Here is an 18,954-nt window from a genome sequence, read left to right as displayed (position 1 = left end):
CAGGCTGTACAAACTGAAAAGTATCCAACAACCCTGGACAAGCGGAGGCCACCATTAAATCCATTGAGTCTGTATCAACTGTAGTGTCCAAGTCAGAGCGGATCCAAGCAATTTTGTCTGCAAAGTGCTGAGCAAATTGTTCCAGCGGGCTGTCAAGAGGTTTAAGTTATCCTCTTGTGGGCGAGTGTATAAAAGACCCCTGACCACTCAAAACAGCTCCGCTGGATGGCTCTTTGCAGACGCAATAGTGGCAGAAAAAAAAAAATTCTTTGCTGCCCGTATTGCCACAGAGTAGGCCTTCAAATAGGCTTTAGCCCATGTTCGATCGGATTCACTCTGAGTTTTCTGCCAACGTCGCTCCAGTCGTCTTCTCACTCGTTTCATCACTGCCAGCTCCCTAGAAAACTAGGGTGCTGGTGCAGCTCCACTTCGTGAGAGAGGACGCTCAGGAGCGATTGTGTCCACGGCCCTGGTCATTTCTCCATTCCAGAGATCAGCCAGGGCTTCGACAGAATTGCCTGCCGAGGCAACAGGAAAATCCCCAAGAGCCGTCAGGAAACCATTCGGATCCATCAGCCTCCTGGGGCGGACCATCTTAATCGGCCCTCCACCCCTGCAGAGGTTCTGAGTGCCAGCAAGTATAAACCCCACCAGGTAGTGATCTGTCCATGACAACGGAACTATAGAGAGTTCCTCCAGTGTCAGATCACTATCACCCCATCCAACACAGAAAACGAGGTCCAGAGTGTGACCAGCAGCATGGATGGGGCCAAATGCCTTTTGGGACAGACCCATAGTTGTCATGGTGGAATGAAGTCCCGAGCCACTCCCAACAGGGCAGCCTCAGCATGGATGTTGAAATCCCCCTGCACAACAAGCCGAGGGGTCCCCAACACCAACCCCGAGACTACCCTGGCTAGCTCAGGAAAGGAGACTATTGAGCAGCGGGGTGGACAGTACACCAACAGAGTTCCTATTCTGTCCTGGGCACCCACCTTCAAATACACACACTCAAACCCAGCAGACTGTGGGATAGGGCACCTGACTTGTTTGTCCTCTTCTCTGGCAATGTGCAGGTGCCCCCCCCCCATCTCTTGGCTATATTTCCAACCCAATTTGCCAAATATGCTAGCATAACCATTTAAAAAAAGAAATCAGTACTTTCTTTGTTGAGGAAGGAGATCAAAGGCTTGAAACTGTATGAAATAAAGTGGTGTGGGGGGTGAAAGTCTAACTAGAATTTCAGGAAGTTTTGGTGGCTCTGGGCCTCATTTTGTGTTAATCCCAGCTGTTTGGCTATGAAGTCAAAGGATCATGGCTTCAAGTGAGGGATTAAGAGTCAAAAGACAAAAGCAACCTCGTTTATGGAAGAGACCTCGGTAATAAGCTATGGGCTAAGAGGTTGGAAAGAACTGAGTTACAGGCTGAGAAAAATGCTATAAAATAACCCATCTCACCTCTTTTTAAAGGTCACGCTTAAAAAAAAAAAAGACAACCAAAAGAGAAATGGGAAACCTTTAGATCTGGTACTCAAAATTTCCAATTTAAAATTGGCTAATTGGAGGCATTTAAGAATATATGCATGCATGGGCACACGTACACAAATGCCTGTAGATACATTAGTGGTCTTGTGTGCTTCTCCATGATGCAACAGCAATTTGCATGCAGCTGCAACATGGTGGAATTGCCATTGTGCTGGCATGGCTGGTCAGAACATAAGGAGAGCTCTGCTGCGTCAGACACAATGGGCTCTTGTTGGGTTATTTGAGGGCTGATGCCCACCCCAAACAAGCCATGCTGCCAGGTTTGGATGACTTACCTGCACAGCTTGCCATTTAGGGAAATCTGGCCGGCATGCATCTGGCACGCGTGGCAGCTGCAAGCCACAGTGCTTATTTTAACCACTATGATCATGCAAACCGGGTTAGTATCTGTCTCATCCTGTTTCCCAAACAAATGCCTCTAAGAAGCCCATAACTAGGACATGAAAGCAATCCTGCTCATCTCCCGCTACCAAGCAAGTGGTATTCAGTGGCATACTGGGGGCCCCAATGTGGTGCCCATGGGCACCATGGCAACGCTAGAGGCCTGCCATGCTCTCTGCTACTACTGTGCTGAATTTTTCTATTTATTTTCACCATTCCTTTCAGGGAGGGGCAAAATCTTGTCCAAAAATTGAGGGAAGGGGTGAGAATTTTGGAGAATTTTCTCAGTGCGAGGTGGCCAAGGTGTGTGTATATATATATGTGTGTGTGTGTGTGTGTGTGTGTGCTCGCTCTTTTTCAACTTGCGTCCCATTCTCCTGGCTTTTGCAGTCTCCCTGGGTGCTTGTGCTTTCTGAAAAGCCCCCTAGAGGGCCAAGACTTCCTCTCTTAGGGCTTTTTGGTACTGCCTCAAAGCCGAATGGGTGGCGATGGTGGTGTGGCTGTGTCTTTTTAATAACAAAAACAAAAAACTTCACCCAGCTTTCAGGCATTTGGTAGGCAGCACTACCAGAAAGCACAAGCAGATGGGGAGGCTGCAAAGCACAGGAGAATGAGATTTAGTTGAAAGAGAGAGAGAGTGCACGCGCACACATCTCAGCAATCTCATTATAGTAAAGTAAGTACTGAGGCCCTGCACGCTAAGTAATTTCTCTGAAATTCTCACTGGCTTTTCTACACAAGGCTTTTATCATCTTGCTTAAAAACAGTATTTAGAAACTGTATCAGTTTAAAAATTGTTTCAACTTCAGTAGTTTTCCTGACACAACTGAAGGTTGCTTGATACAACTCTTTTGTAAAATGTATAATGGAATTGCTTGTAAGACCTGTTCTGGTATTGTTGGTTGAAAAATTATTTATTAATGTCAATTATATATTGTATAAAACCCCCCTCAATTATTAGTCCAGTATATTGCGTTGGTCCTTTGCACTTATAGTGTTTGGTTTGAACCATTTATCTTGAGTTTGGCATTCCCTACTCATGGTTGTTTATGGGTTCTTTAGACGTCGTCGTGTCTAACCAGCACTTCGGCAATGTTGTTTAGAGCAGGGAAAATGTGACATTTAATTGTGAAAGCGAAAGAAAGCGCAATTTCCTCTTGTGTATTTGCACTATTCTGCAATACCATAGTGCCATCTAGAGGTTATGTAGCAGAGAACCAGTAAAAGAAAACACTCCCCGTATAGTCCTGAGATCTCAGTTCTGCTACAAACCTGAAAGTAGATACAATGGATTAACAGCCTCGTGTAGAAAATCTCACTAACTCTGCGAAGGAAGTAGAAAAACAGCAGCCTCTTTCACATGGAAGTCAAGAGGTTGTAAAAGACCAGGAAAGGATAGTAGACAGCACTACTATCTCCTCTTGTCTGCGCCAGATTGCTTGACTTGTTCTTTCTAAAAAGTGATTGAAATGGTCTCCCTGGCCTTTCCCATTCCTCTGCCAGCCTGCTGTTCCTCACTTGGCCTTTGGTGAGCATGTATGCTTCCATTCTGATTGCACAGTGGCCCTTGGTTTGGTTGGAGGGGAGAGAGAAGGACCAATGGCAGCTGAGGAGTGCCTGTGTGTCTGGGATTGAAAGAGGAGAGGTAAGAGTTTGCCTTCTGTGAAATGGGTATTCTGTTGGAGTAGAAAACTGTGGTTTCAAAGTAATGCATTTGTGTTTTGGGACTCAGACCACACCTCTGCCTTCTCCTCGGTTTCTTGGGCAAGTTATTTGTCCTTTTGCTTTTTATGACAGGTGTTGTCATGCCTACCATGGCAGCCACTTTGTCACTGTGCCTACAACACTTTCTCAGAGTTCCAGGAGAGATGCCTTGGGTGACTATTGGGTACTGCCTGTGACATCACTGATGACTTACTAGGGTCTAAACTATGCAGAAATAAAGGTTTTTCTTTTTTAAAAAAATGGCAGCAAGATCTTCAGAAATTGGCAGCAATGCACTTTTGCAGCACAGAGATGACCATTATCCCCTGCCCATGGTTGCAGATCAAGCTGCTATTAAAGGCAGAGGATCAGGAGCTAGTTAAAGCTGGCAACCTTACTGATGGCAAGTGACAAAACTCCCTTTCCAGTGTACTTCTGTTCCCATGCATCATGTTTATGCAACACTGCCTAAAACCCCAGGCAGAGACTCCAAGTTCAGGATACTGCATTCCATTTAGGGTGGCCATTTATGGACCATCAAAAAAGAGGACAAAAGGGGACAGTTATTTGCGTAACATTTGCATATTATAATTTATATGTATAAATGCAAATTTGGACCAACTTATTATAATTTAAATAGAAATACAGGGCATCTCACCATAGTGTGGAAGACTGTGACCAGGCGACCTGTGTGCCTGTCTTTTCAGTCTGCAGCTTTGGTGCTTACTGTCAATGGGTGAGATTTCTTGTGTTTCTTTAGCTTTACACTAGAATTAGACAGGACAGTCCTTCAAACAGAGGAGACCTTGAAATAGAGGATGGTCCACTTGGAACACAGGCACTGCTCAGCCACCATTGGCCCTTCTGTTTCCACTCCAACCCAAGGGCCAGCTGTCCAATTGAAATGGAAGTGAGCATGCTCACCGAAGCCAAGTGAGGAACAATAGGCAGGCAGAGGAATAGCACAGGCCACAGAGACCTTCAAATAGAGGACTGTCTTCTGTAAAAGAGGACACCTGGCAGCTCTCTCCCCCCCTGCCCCCTACAAAGGTTAGTCAGCATTCCATGCCCACAGAGCATGGTTAGTCCTCATTCCTTTGGGGGGCCTCCCCCTTAGAGGTTTTTTCCCCTTAAAGATTGTTTTTGTACTTCTGCAAACCTTGGTGTTCCTCCAAGCTTGTTGATACCTTCCTCTTATGCATTGATGGTGCCATTTTGGGTATGTAAGGAGTGACACTCTGAGAACTGAGATTGCTGTTGGTATACGTGATAATAGTAAGGAGGAAGCCTTCCATAACTCAACATTCTTATTTGTCAGAACTGCTGCATCTCTTCTTTCCTTCAATCATGAGTGGTGGTGATGGTGGTAGGGACGTAGGATTCCCTTGTCGGGCATTTGGCCATCTTTTAAAAATCAGACATGGTTATACTTAAAACACAACTGTAGATCTGAGCCTAACCAGTTGCTTTTAGGTTCTCTCCCCTTCACCACACCAGCCACATGTTGTACACAAACAAAGGCTACAAAGAGTCTTGTAGAACCTTAAAGACTAACAAATTTAAGCTTTCAAGGACCCACTTCTTCAGATGCTGGGAGTATTATGGAGTTTCAGGTTTAGATAATGTTTGTTGTTTTTGCTGCAGTAGACTGACATGGCTACATTCTGGAGATTGTTACAAACAAAAGAGTTACTGATGGGAGTTAGGGCAGGAAGAAGGGAAACCCCCCCCCCCACCTTCTTAATTTCCCCAGAGGAGGAAACTTCAAATATCCTACTGTGTGTTATGATGCACATGAGAGGGAGAAATCTGGCAGGAGGCTTCAGTGAGACCAGGATTCTGTGTGCTCTGGCAAAGTACCCAGAGTAAGTCCCCTTAAACTAGTGCAAATTGAGAGATTTGCTCCCATGCTTCCTTCTGATTTTTCTGGGTTCCTCCTCCAAAAATAATGTTCTGTCGGCTATCATTTTGATAGAACAGATGAACTCCAACAGAAACAGAAGTTCCTTGCAAGAGGAAAAAACGGTGGGATGGATGGATGGATAGATGGATGGATGGATGGATAGATAGATAGATAGATAGATAGGCTTGTCTAAGAGATCAATTGCTCCTGAGGGAGAGAGCTAGTCTCAAAATGCATTGAGCATTTTAGAGATCTGCATAATAAATATTTTTATAGTCCATGAAGCCATTTAACATCACAGTGATCCAAATATACGCCCCAACCACAGACACTGAAGACGCAGAAGTAGATCAGTTCTATGAGGATCTGCAGCACCTACTGGATAACACACCAAAAAGAGATGTTATTTTAATTACAGATGAAATTAACCTTTGCCAGCAAACACCTAAAAAAGCCTGCCCAGTTCTGGAATAAGATTCCTTGGACTGATGAAACCCAGAATAACTTGTACCAGAATGATGGGAAGAGAAAAGTATGGAGAAGGAAAGGAACAGCTCATGATCCAAAGCATACCACATCATCTGTCAAACATGGTGGAGGCAGTGTTATGGCATGGGCATGTATGGCTGCCAATGGAACCAGGTCACTGGTGTTTATTGATGACTTGACTGCTGATAAAAGCAGCAGGATGAATTCTGAAGTGTATAAGGCTATACTTTCTGCTCAGATTCAGCCGAATGCTGACAAACTGATAGGATGCCGCTTCGTATTGCAGATGGATAATGACTAGGGATGGGGGAGAATTTCTCCCCGAAACTTCGGGGGGCCGAGTGCCAACGTATTCGGCCCCCCGAAGTAGTTTCGGGGAGAAATTCTCCGCCCCCCCCGCCCCCCCCCAGGATGGGACTTACCTTTCCCGAATGTCCCTCCCGGCGGCGGGTCCCGGCAGCGGTTCGGGAGGTCTTCGACAGGGGCAGAGGCAACAGCCGGTCTTTCAACCGGCTGCCGCCTCCGCCATTCCAATTAAAGTAAAAAAAAAAACAACGCCCCCGTGATAGGCTACGTAACGATTAACGTAGCCTATCACGGCTAGATCTGCAAAGTCAGCCGTGATAGGCTACGTAAATCGTCACGTAGCCTATCACGGGTGACTTTAAAAAAAAAAAAGCGCGTACGGCTAATGGCGGCCCCCATAGGGAGCCGCCATTCGCGTTCCTTATTTGGTTGCTGTAGTCTACGTAATCTTTACGTAGACTACAGCGACCAAATAAGGAACGCGAATGGCGGCTCCCTATGGGGGCCGCCATTTGCGTACGCCCTTTTTTTTTTTTTTTTAAGTCACCCGTGATAGGCTACGTGACGATTAACGTAGCCTATCATGGCTGACTTTGCAGATCTAGCCGTGATAGGCTACGTTAATCGTCACGTAGCCTATCACGGGGGGCGTTTTTTGTTTTTTTTTTAACTTTTTATTTCGCGGCCAGGCAAGGCGAGGCGCCTCCTCCCCGGCCTGAATTTCGGGGGGAGCAGCGAAGCGCCTCCCCCCCACCGCAAAGCAAGCTGCGAGACCAGGTAAGTGGCTTTCGTGCACCCCTAATAATGACCCAAAACATACAGCAAAAGCTACCCAAGGGTTTCTCAAGGCAAAGAAGTGGGATGTTCTTCAATGGCCAAGTCAGTCACCTGATCTCAACCCAATAGAGCATGCTTTTCACTTACTAAGACAAGACTGAAGGCAGAAAGACCCACAAACAAGCAGCAGCTGAAGGCAGCTGCTGTAAAGGCCTGGCAAAGCATCTCGAGGGAGGAAACTCAGCATTGGGTCAATGGGTTCCAGACTTCAGGCAGTCATTGACTGCAAAGGATTTTCATCCAGGTATTCAAGGCGATCCTTAAGTTTGAAATGATGTTGGTTTGTTCCATTACTTATGAGCCACCAACGATGGGGGGGGGGGCTGTATGCCACTGGCTGTCCTTCCTGAATGGTTACTGCCCCACTTTTGTCAAACCCCTTGAATTACAGCTGAAAGTCCTGACTTCGCTCCCATCTGGGTGTGTTTCCTTTCAACTTCAATGTGGTGGTGTACAGAGGCCAACTGCCAAAACAGTTATCCTTGTTCCAATATTTCTGGCCCTGACCGTATATTGATATAAGACAAAGTCAGCTTCGAGGCAGTATAAATTTTGAAAACAATGATGCCTAAATATATGGGGGGGGGGAGACAACATAGTATGTCTGAACGTGAAAGAGAGCTGTCTGCACTGTATTTAAATGAGATCCAAGCAGCATACCAATAATGCACTCTCTCTGTCTGTCTGTCTGTCTGTCTATGGGGAGAGCAATCCTATGTTCTCTAGACAAAGTTTAGGGGCCCATCGGGTAGTTCAAATTCCTGGACCTGAGGCTGTAGTCAGAGCTCTGACTTCAGTGCCAGGAATCCAAGCTCCCTGCCCCCTCCCTCTCCCCTCCCCTTGCCACTGGTGCAGAGAAAACCATGCCAGCTGCCTTTCTGAGCTGGCAAAAGTGACCTCAAAGAGGGGGGAAAGGGGGCATGCCAGTGGGCAGGGAGGGGACTGGGGAGGCCAGAGTATGAAGAATCCTTCAGCATCCCTGGCCTCCTTCCTTTCTGCTCTACAAAGCCCCAGCTAGACAGGCGAGAAAGCAGAGTGGGAGTAGCACGGAGGCAACTGTCACTGCTCTCCTCCTGCTCTGCACTGGATGGCCATAAGCCTCCCAGTTTGGAGGCTGATGGGCATCCCCATAGGATTGCACCTTCAAAGTATTTTTTATCCTGCTCTTCAGCCCAAAATGCTCCTGGAGCACCTTACATACAGTCAGTAAAACAAGACAGTCGCTGCCCACAGGCTTCAGTCTAAAAAGGTGTGACACACAAGGAAAAAAGAATGGGGAGGGAAGGGAAAAGAATTAAGTCTTTCAGCAGGACTAGTGAAATGGCCCTGGTTCCCCTTCTTATCTTCTGCAGTACATCCTGCTGGAATGGTTGCTAGTGGGGACACTTCCTATGAAATGTCTGCAATTTTTTTTGCACAAGCTGTCTTGGGGGCTGGGGTGCACAGCGAAGGGTTGCATGGCAGGTCTAAATACAAAACTAAAGCTCATTTCTCTCTCTCCCTTCTGATTACAGACCCCCAAAGGCACGTGTGCTGATGCTGTGAAGTCAGCCATCGATGCAGGTTACCGCCACATTGACGGGGCTTTTGTATATTATAATGAACATGAAGTTGGGCAGGCCATCCGGGAGAAAATTGCCGAAGGGAAGGTCAAGCGTGAAGACATCTTTTATTGTGGCAAAGTGAGAAATCCCACTGAACTATTTCCAGGGGAGGGGTGGAATAGGATGGGGCGGGTAAATGCATGATATTGGCCTTAACCCGCAATCTGTTTTCCTTAGATCAAAGGTGACGCTTGGAAAACTGATAAGTGGGAGCAGGGAAATTATTTGCAGGCAGTATTGAAAGTAGCTGTAACCCCTGTTCCTCTTCAAGCATGTCCTTTAGGCAGAACTGAGCCCCCTCTAAACCTCCTGCATAGCCCTGCCATAAGTAACAGTGTCCCTGTTGATGCCAAACTCTCTAGGCCTACCTTGCATGATCCCAGACATGGAAGGAAACAGAATTAAGCATAAACACTGGGAACAGTATGCAGTGCAGTTGCACTTAGATATATGACATCACTTAATTGATCTTAAAGTAAGAGGATCTTTGTGTATTCGTTAATAATTTGCTTGGCCGATGGCCTGGGGTCATAGCTAAACTCAGTGATCAGGGGTTACTTCTTGCAACAGCTTTGATCTGTGCCTGTAGTTTCTCTTATAACCTTCATATGCTGGGAGTACTTTACTTTTTTCTTTAAAAAAAAATAGTAGTGGTATGACAAGTGTTCCTTGCAAAGAAACCCTTCAAGAGTATCTATCTGAGAGTGTGGAAGGTTTGTGAAACTGCACAGGTCTAGACTCTTGATCAGCCTTGGATGGCCTTCTCTCTGTCCCATCAACCAGGACAGCTAGGCTGGTGAGGACGAGGGAGAGGGCCTTCTCTGTGGTGGCCCCCACTCTGTGCAACTCCCTCCCTAGGGAACTCCGCCATGCCCCCTCTTTAATGAGCTTCTGCCACGGGTTGAAAACTTGGTTGTTCAGGCAGGCATTTGGGGTGGGCTATTTTTAGAAATACAATGTTTTAATGTGGCATTTTATTGTTTTAAACTGGTGTACTATTGTACATCGCCCAGAGTGGCTGGGTGACCGGTCAGATGGGCGATTAAGAAAGTAAGTAAGTAAATAAATAAATAAACAAACAAAATCCTACAGCTGCACAACTCAAGAGCCACCGATCACAATGGGAATCTTGGTACAGTGCTGGCCCCAAGTTTTTGAGGGACCTTGGGCCAGACACCCTCAATGGGCCTGCTCCTTCAGCGAGGCCACCTTCTCACCAGCCACTTTGCTCCACATCTGCTTTCTCATCATTGCTACCATTTGCTTGCTTGACAGGGAGAGAGCATGTGAGCAAGTAGGCCATGGCATCTGCTGCTGCTCCTCCTCACCACCACTGTTGTCTGGGCCAGAGTGAGAAGCAGGTGAACAAGTGGGTTGCAGTGGTAAAGAGAAGGAGCAACTCCAGGGAGCTCTTGTCAGTGGGCCCCTGCTGGGGTGTGGGCCCTCAGAAGGTGCCCAACCATGCCTACCTTTGACACCAGCCCTGGTGGTGTAGGGTTTTTCCTACTGGTATGTTCAAGTGTTGCATTTAGTTTGTCTTTTCTTAAAGATGTCTCACTGTACATTTGTCTCGACCCAGGGAACCTACAGGTGTAATGGAAGGCTGTGCGCATTTAGTGGCTATTCTGAATAAGTGCAGAGATCCAAATGGGGGAATGTTTGTTTTACCCCGTCATGGGGTTCCCTCCTCGCACCACAGCACCAGCTGCAGCTGGCTCATGTAAGGAACCCATTTATGCATGGTGTCGCCTAGAGTAACGACATTTAAGCGTCGACAAGACAGTACACATTCCAACAACTCTGTGTGTGTGTGTGTGTGTGTGTGTGAGAGAGAGGGAGGGAGGGAGGGAGGGAGGGAGGGAGGGAGGGAGGGAACAAACCAGGACTCCCTACAGCTTAGCAGGGCACTACTACTTGGCATAGCAAAACATCTTTGGACCCCGGTCAGGAGGAATGAGTGCTATTTTTCTTTTTGTTAATGTTTAATGATGCTGCAGAAGGTTGGGCTAAAGACTGCCTAGCAAGTTCGGTTCCATGTGACATTAGGATAGAGATAACAAACCTTTTTCAGCTTGAGGGCCAAGATCCATTTTGGAGAAGCTTTCAGGGTCCATATTCTAGCTGTGCCTAGGGCCAAAGGCAAAGTGGGTGGTGCCACTCAGATCCGTTCTTGGGTTCAGGGGCTGAGAACAAAGGGCTTATCAGGAAGCCATGGAATGAAATGGGAATGAAACTTTGGCTCACAAACAGGCTTGTCATTCCTTGAGGGCAGAAAGTTGTGGCCCCAGGCACAGCTGGAGTCTGTGATGCAGAAAAACATGCTGACAAAGTAGTGGCCAAGCCGTGGAATGTTCATCCATACAGAACTGAATTTTCCAGTTGGCAAATAGGGAAAAGGGCCAATCAAAAAGCAGAAAAAATGAAGGGTGTCAGGGCATCAAAAAGCAACTGTACCCTGTTAGAGCCATTCGCCTTCGTTCCTCCCTTCCTTGCCTGATCTTTACTTTTTGCTCAACTCTGAGCTTTGTTAGCAGATTTTGATTTGTTTTGGAGGTCTTTTTAGCCCCAGCCTGGTTTTTGCCTTCCTATGAGACAAAAAGGGACCTCCTTTCTCTTTTCTCTTTTTGAACATGTTTTGGTTTTTTGTTTTTCCTGGCTTTGAGACTATTTTGGGCTATCCCCTCCTCAAGCTAGTATTTTTGAGCCAGATGCCTGGTTACTGAGCAGCTTGGTGTAGTTTCCCCACTCTATTTTATTATGCTCACTGGTGAGGTCTGGAATTCACCACCCTTTTCATCTTAAAACATTTTCTTTCCTTTCTACCTGGATTAATTTTTCTCATCTGGACTCTGCTGGGTCTTACCTCTTGGAGCCTGGGAGGGGTCTCCATCAGTCTACATCTGGGTCCAGAGGAGCCTGTTCTTCAGATCTCTGCTTGGGATAGATAGCTATACATTCCTTTTCATTCCCTTCCCCACTTCCTTTTCTCTGAAGGTTTGGACTGTACTGCTGTATAGCTGAACGCTGCAAACATAGCAGTTACCTAGTTTGGACTGGTGGAAGTTTAAGTGGAGCTAAGTAACAATTCAAACTGCTGCTAGTTGGGCCTACTATAACTTTTGTATGTCATAGCTCTTCCATTTGATACTCTAAGAGAGTAATCTTTTGCCCCCTAGACAGAGTCTGGGGGTGGGGGGTGAGGTGGGCATAGGATAGTTCAGATTCCTGGATCTGAGGTCAGAGACAGCGCTCTGACCTTGGAGGTAAGAATCTACGTTCCTTGCCCCAAGGAGGTGTGCCAGTGGGTGGGGAGGGGATTGGGGAGGCTGGCTTATGACATATCCCCAGCCTTTTTCCCTTCCGCTCCAACATGCCTCAGCTGGACAGGCGAAAAAGCCCATCCCGTCCAACTAAAATACAGTCGCCTCCTGCTCTGCATTGGATGGCCGTAAACGTCCAAGTTCAGAGGCGAATGGCCCTTGCCATAGGATAGCGCCCTAACACAATTTTCTAGTAGGTCTCAGCGAGAGTCAAACTGTAGTTTACTTTGCATGATATAATCTTAGCATGTAAGCCGTGTGGTTCATGGGCACAAATTACTCTCTAATCATTGCAACCGGTTTCATATTCTAAGTGCTGCATGTGCTGTTCTTTTGCATTTTCTTTTCTCTATAAACCATTCATATCTTAAGACTTCCTGTCTGGCATGTTTTCATTTGTTTAACAAGTTGAAAGAGTATTCATTGCTTTCCTGCTTACATTTTAAAATGTATTTTCAACCATATCGAACTTCTAAATAGCCTTAAGTCAGCTCTGGTGACACTCTCTCACCCATTCAGGCAAAGTCAGAACCTCATTTTCAGGTGAGACCAGATGTAATTTTTAACAATTTGGACATTTCCCCTCCAAGTGCACAAAGCATGCTACTCTGGAGTAAGCTCCAGTGCAACAGCTTCCATGCCTGCAAAGTACAGCTCAATTCTCTGCAGGATATGTAACAGCAAGGTATTTAAAGTTTAAATGCCATTAAATACCCTCTTAACTTGGAACTGCTGTTATCTGATTGGAGATAACAGCAGAAGAAGCTTGCAAGACAGATAGAGAAACTTCATTGGCTGCATCCTGCCCATGGGCCAGAAATTCCCCATTGCTGCATTAGGGGGTTCAGATGAACCCCTCATCTTTTTCAAATTGTATGTGAGGTGATTGGGGAGCCCCTTCTTGCACTTGTTAAACGTGCGGCTGGAGGAGGTGTGACAGATGGGGTGGCTGGCAGGGAGGAATGGGGGGAATGGGTGGCAGGTGCAGCCACAGGGGACAGGGATAATATGTGTGACCCTGCTTGCCCTCTTATCACATGAGGGGTGTTCATAAGTCCCTCTGGAGGCTCACTGTTGAACTACATAAGAAGAGCTGTGCTGGATCTGACCAGAGGCTTATCTGTTCGCACAGTAGCCAACTGGATGCCCCAGTGAGAAGCCCACAGCCAAGACACAAGTGCAAAATCACCTTCCCTCTTGTGTTCCCCAGCATTTGCTGTTAAGAAACATATTGACTGTCTGAGAAGTGCATGTTACTGTTGCTTTAAAGCCAACTCCCTGAGTGTGTCTAGCACAGGGGCTTGGACCCTCCAGCCCACAGAGGTTCCCTCCCGGGCCTTGCCCACACGTCCAGCCCTAGAGAAAGGCAGCCTTATGTCCAGTCACTGATCGAAGTTCAAAGTGTGGGTTTCCTCTCCCAGTGCTAGAGCTAGGCTGCCTTTCTCTAGTGCTGAGAGGGACTGCCCGTTCTCTGTGCAGAAAGAGGCAGGAGCAATCGCTCCGCCCCTCTTTCTGCACTGTGCCTCTGGTGTCAGGGGGAGGGGCCTGAGGAGGGTCAGCCCACCCCAGGACCTCATCTGGCCCTTGGGGATGAGTGGTTCCCCACCCCATCTCCAGTGAAAAGGCCATGGGATGGAGCTCAGCTTGTTTGAGTTATTAGTCGTATCTCTGTCAGTATATGCAGCTGTTCAGTGATCAACTTGTCTCCACTATGGCTTTGTTGACACAAAGGAAATATTACAATGATCATGCTTGAGCTTTCCTCAATTAAAAATAATAATAATTAAAATTCTTGAACACATTTGTTGAAAGGTGAGTTGGAAAGTAGGAGAAGTTGGGGTTGGGGAGCGGGGGATGGGAACTCTCCCTAATAATTACAAGGCCTTCTGAAAGAGAAGAACACAAGGTATCAATGTGGTCCTAATTAACCTTGACTCTGGCCCTGCCACTTTGAACAACGCGCTTTCTCATGGATCGAAAATAAAAGCCAGATTCTGCTAAGAGGCCCCAGGTCTGAAGCTGTTCATTGATCAGTGCCGGAAATGACTGTTGTTGATGTAGACTGCAGGAAATGGCTAATTTCTTCTGTCTGAGGCTTGATTTTCTTGCAGAGAAAGAGGAGGCCTCTGGAAGGAATCTAGATGGCAATATTTAACCCTTAACTCCAATCAAGCAAAGCTCTTGAATGAAGGAGAAGTTGGTCACAAACCATTGGGTAAACAATTCAGATCACAATCCTATGCATGATTAGACAGAAAAAAGCCCTGCAGGTCTCAGCAACCATGAATTATGGTTTTAGAAGGGGGGTAGACACATGTATGGAGGATGGCTCAATCGACAGCAATTAACTATGATCGGTGAATGAACTTCCATGTTCAGAGACACTATACTGCTTAGTACCTATTGTTAGGAAACAAAATGGTGGGGGGAGGATAGTTACTCTGTCTGCTTGCTTGTAATAGCTGGGACCAGGCCCTAGTTGTTACGGTGAAGAGTATTTTTTATTATTATTTAACGGTGCAATCCTATGCAGGTTTAGATGGCTGGCTGGGGCATGCTGGGAGTTGTAGGACTTTTCTTCTGTCTAAAACTTCAAAGGATTGCACCCTAAAGCACACATCTAAGAGTGCATTCCTATGCAGGTTTAGACAGAAAACAGTCCTACAACTCCCAGCATGCCCCAGCATGACTTTCTAATGTATCAGTGGGTCTGGACCTGATGTCATGCTGGGGGCAACAAGATGTGGTTAGCATTCCATCCATGGTAGGTAACTTGGTGTCCTTCAGATGTTTTGGACTACACCTCCCATAATCCCTGACCATTGGTCATGCTGGCTGGGGCTGATAGGAGTTGCAGTCCAAAACATCTGGAGCGTGCCAGGTTGAGTACCCAATCTATATCGCCTACTGTAGATGGAATTACTTCTCCTTGAAGAGGAGATTTGCAGCTCAGTGGTATCCCTACCCTACCCCCAGCTGTTCCACTTGCATCACAGGAGGCTGTTGTGGCCAGGAATGGCTTTTTTTTCAGTTTTCACACAGCACGGAGTTAAACTATGGAACTCACTACCACAATACATAGTAATGGCTGCCAATTTGGATGGCTTTAAAAGGAGGTTAGACCTTTTAAATTCCTGGAGGAGAAGGCTATCCATGGCTACTAGTCCTGATGGCTATATGCTACCTCCAGTATCAGAGGCAGTGAGCCTATGTACACCAGTTGCTAGGGAACATGGGTGTGAGGGTGCTTTCACACTCATGTCCTGCTCGTGGGTTTCCTGTGGGCAGGTGGTTGGCCACTGTGTGAACAGAATGCTGGACTAGATGGACTCTTGGTTTGATCCAGCAGGGCTCTTCATATGTTCTTTCTTATGGTCTTACTTCAGTTGCTGCAGATGTGGGATAGGCAGGACGAAGAAGTGGATAGCACCACGGAGAGCTCCAAGTGGGGCTGGAAACTGGACAAGTTTAACTTGTTATGTTGTTCCAACAAAAAGCCAGACTCTGAGCTTTACGTAGGGTTTGGCCTTCCTTTAGATAGTTAGCTCTACCCCCACAGTGCATGAGGCCTTCTCCCTTAAGGGGACCTTATTTGCTCTGGAAGTCTGTGTCTGCAAAGACGCGGAGTTGAGTGCAGTGTGGTGGCTGCAGCTGGAGTCCAAGGATAGTAATGCAGCCTCCTTCCCCCCTTGCCTCCCAAACAATCAACCAGCATAACCTTCCATTCCTACTGAGCATCCTCAGTGGTCCTTAGACTGGTTTGGAGTTTCCCTGCTAGGAGTCTTTCCTCCTGCGATCCTATGCATTTCATTCAGATGTGATTTCCACTTTATTCAATGGGGCTTACTCTTATGTGAGTGTGGCTAGGATTGCAGTCTTACATAGGAACATAGGAATATATGTGTTATCTTGGAAAAGGGCATGTTGGGCTTGCTGGTATGCTGAGCAGAAGTGCTCCACATGTAACAATTTGCAGGGGCCCACTTGTCCAAGATTTAAAAAGGGGAGGCTAGACTCCAGTAGAAACCCATTTCATGGAGGCAAACTGAGATCATGATGGCAAGGGAGTGTTTGGGTCTGATCACCAAGGTACGCTAATGCCCTGCTTTGAACCTACATTACTCTGCTCCACAGCATGCACCCACTTCACCCCAGGGGTGCAGAGCAGGGGTTGTGGGGGTTGCTCACTTGCACAGAGTAGCACCAAGCAACATTCCTTTCAACCCACCTTGCCCTGCTCCACCAAGCCAGGCATTGAGCAGAAAGGGGGAAACTGAGCAAGCCGGCTGACTTTAACCCCAGAAATGCGAAGCAAGAGGTTGTTGGGCAGGGCTCTGACTTCCACATCCAACAGCAGCAACCCTTATTGCATAGAAGAGGCAAACTGGGGGCGGGGGGACGGGACTGAGAAATGTTTAGAAAGTTAAGGGAAATACGTTAAAATAAATGGGGGGGGGGAGAAGTCAAAGAAATATGAAAGTTTGGGGAAGACCCCCTCCCTACACACACACACACACACCAACGATTGCTCCCATTCACCAAGGCTACCAGTTCAAGAAAGAACATTTTGTTTAAACACTAAAGCAATGCCAAAAAAATTAAATAAACAGCGAGGATGCCCCCCAAAGCAAAGCAACATACCTGCCTGTGTTGGCAATGCAGTGCTGCTTCTCTCAAGCAGTATGGAGGGTTTGCAGTCCAACACATAAATTTCTGCATATCCATAGGAATGAATACATGTGAAATGCATATATATGAAAACACAATTTACTAGCAATTAGATATAGACTTCAACAAAAGTGGACCAGATATCCAAATAAGTATCCAATTGAAGGTGGCATTCATATGCCACCTGTTCAAATGTTGAAAGTATTGTAAGGTTCTCTATCCATTGCATTACAGGAAGTGAACATTTATCCTTCCAGTGTTGCAAGAGGAAAAAGGCGGGATATAAATAAATAAATAAATAAATAAATAGTAATATCAGTCCTTTAGCTGTCAATAGAGCATAGAGAATCTGTTTACACTGATCATTCATCAATTTCCACGAAGGAGGAAAATTATTTAAAAGAATGTGTCCATCAGCGAATATTAAAGACTGTTCCAGTACAAAACCCGTATCTAGCAGCTATGACCCCCCCCCATTCTTCATTTAGGGTGGGTGCAGGGGGCCCAGCCCAGGTTGGGACCAGGATGGGGGTAGAGGAGCTTTTAAGATCTGGATCCTGTCTCCTATGCCTACTCTAGAGTAAAAATGAAAAAAGACATAGATGCTAGATACAGATTTAAAGTAATATCTGCTTTGGCCCTAGGCCCCACCAAAATCTATGTGAAAAGTTAGTCATGATTTAATTGCCATTGAAATCAATGGGACTTAAGTCATTGTTAACTTGCAGCACATTCCTATGCATATTTGCTTGGAAGTAAATCCTACTGTGTTCAGTAATATTACTCCCTAGCCAGTGTGATTAGGATTTCTGCCTTAGTCCGGATCCAACCCTATATAATTTTAAAGCAAAGCAATATCAAGGACAAAAACATCTTGGTTGGCAGTACTGGGATATATACAGGAATGGAAAGGATGATCACATAAATATCTAACACCACTGTTAAAGGCTGCAAGAATAACAACACCACATTGGAAAGATCCTGTGAAACGATAAACTATTACTTGATGCCCTGGTCTCTTCTCATCTAGACTACTTTAATGCACTCTACGTGGGGTTACTCTTGAAGATGGTTCGGAAGCTGCAGCTGGTACAGAACGTGGCGGCTCGCCTGATTAAAGGGAGCCACTGGTGTGATCACATCACTTCAGTGCTGAAGGAGTTGCACTGGTTACCGGTTGTTTTCTGGGCCAAATTCAAGGTGTTGGTTTTGACCTTTAAAACCCTATGTGGTTCCGGGCCAGCCTATCATAAGGAGCGCCTCCAGCAACAGCAACACCAGGCAGGCCGCTCAACAAGATCAGCCTCGGATGGCCTTCTCTCTGTCCCATCAGCCAGGACAGCTAGGCTGGTGAGGATGAGGGAGAGGGCCTTCTCTGTGGTGGCCCCCACTCTGTGGAATTGCCTCCCTGGGGAACTCCACTGTGCCTCCTCTTTAATGAGTTTCTGCCATGCATTGAAAACTTGGTTGTTCAGGCAGGCATTTGGGGTGGGCTAGGGAAATTTTCCCCAGCAAAGGAGATTGTTACCTTGTCGTGGTGCTGGAGCTTTAGCACCTCAATGATGTCATGAGCTAAACCGTAAAGGGACACCCAAGATGGGAAGGTGATGGCAAAGAGGTCAGACTAAATACGATCCCTGGGGAAGGAAATGGCAACCCACCCCAGTATTCTTGCCATGAAAACTAAATGGATCAGTACAACCAGAGATATGTCAGTATACCATCAGAAGATGGGACTCCCAGGTCGGAAGATGGTCAAAATGCTACTGGGGAGGAACAGAGGATAAATTCAACTAGCCCCAGATGTGATGATGCAGCTAGCTCAAAGCCAAAAGGACGGCTAGCAGCCGATGGTGCTGGTGGTGAACGACGAATCTGATGTTCTAAAGATCAACACACCATAGGAACCTGGAATGTAAGATCTATGAGCCAGGGCAAATTGGGTGTGGTTATTGGGGAGATGTCAAGATTAAATATAGACATTTTGGGTGTCAGTGAACTGAAATGGACTGGAATGGGCCACTTCACATCAAATGACCACCAGATCTACTACTGTGGACAAGAGGACCACAGAAGAAATGGAGTAGCCTTCATAATTAATAATAAAGTGGCTAAAGCAGTGCTTGGATACAATCCAAAAAAAATGACAGAATGATCTCAATTCAAATTCAGGGTAAGCCATTTAACATCACAGTGAT

At 46.4% G+C, this 18,954-nt stretch overlaps 1 protein-coding gene across 2 annotated transcripts in view; it reads left to right on the top strand.

The window, feature by feature from the left end:
• Window positions 1-18,954, top strand: part of AKR1D1 (aldo-keto reductase family 1 member D1) — a 79,663-nt gene that overhangs the window by 26,611 nt on the left and 34,098 nt on the right. Inside the window, exon 2 of one of the 2 annotated variants that reach the window (XM_084809544.1) lies at window positions 8,679-8,846. The exons of the other annotated variant lie outside the window; for it this stretch is intronic. Within the exon in view, the coding sequence (XP_084665670.1) occupies window positions 8,679-8,846 (168 nt within the window). The remainder of the gene's footprint in view (window positions 1-8,678; window positions 8,847-18,954) is intronic. 2 annotated transcript variants of the gene reach the window in all.

This window comes from Heloderma suspectum, chromosome 7 (assembly GCF_057233095.1).
Source record: "Heloderma suspectum isolate Gila_16-S chromosome 7, 16-S_ref, whole genome shotgun sequence".
Taxonomy (NCBI): domain Eukaryota; kingdom Metazoa; phylum Chordata; class Lepidosauria; order Squamata; family Helodermatidae; genus Heloderma; species Heloderma suspectum.
Note: the sequence above shows the minus strand (reverse complement) of the source record. Positions and strands in the feature narration are given on the sequence as shown.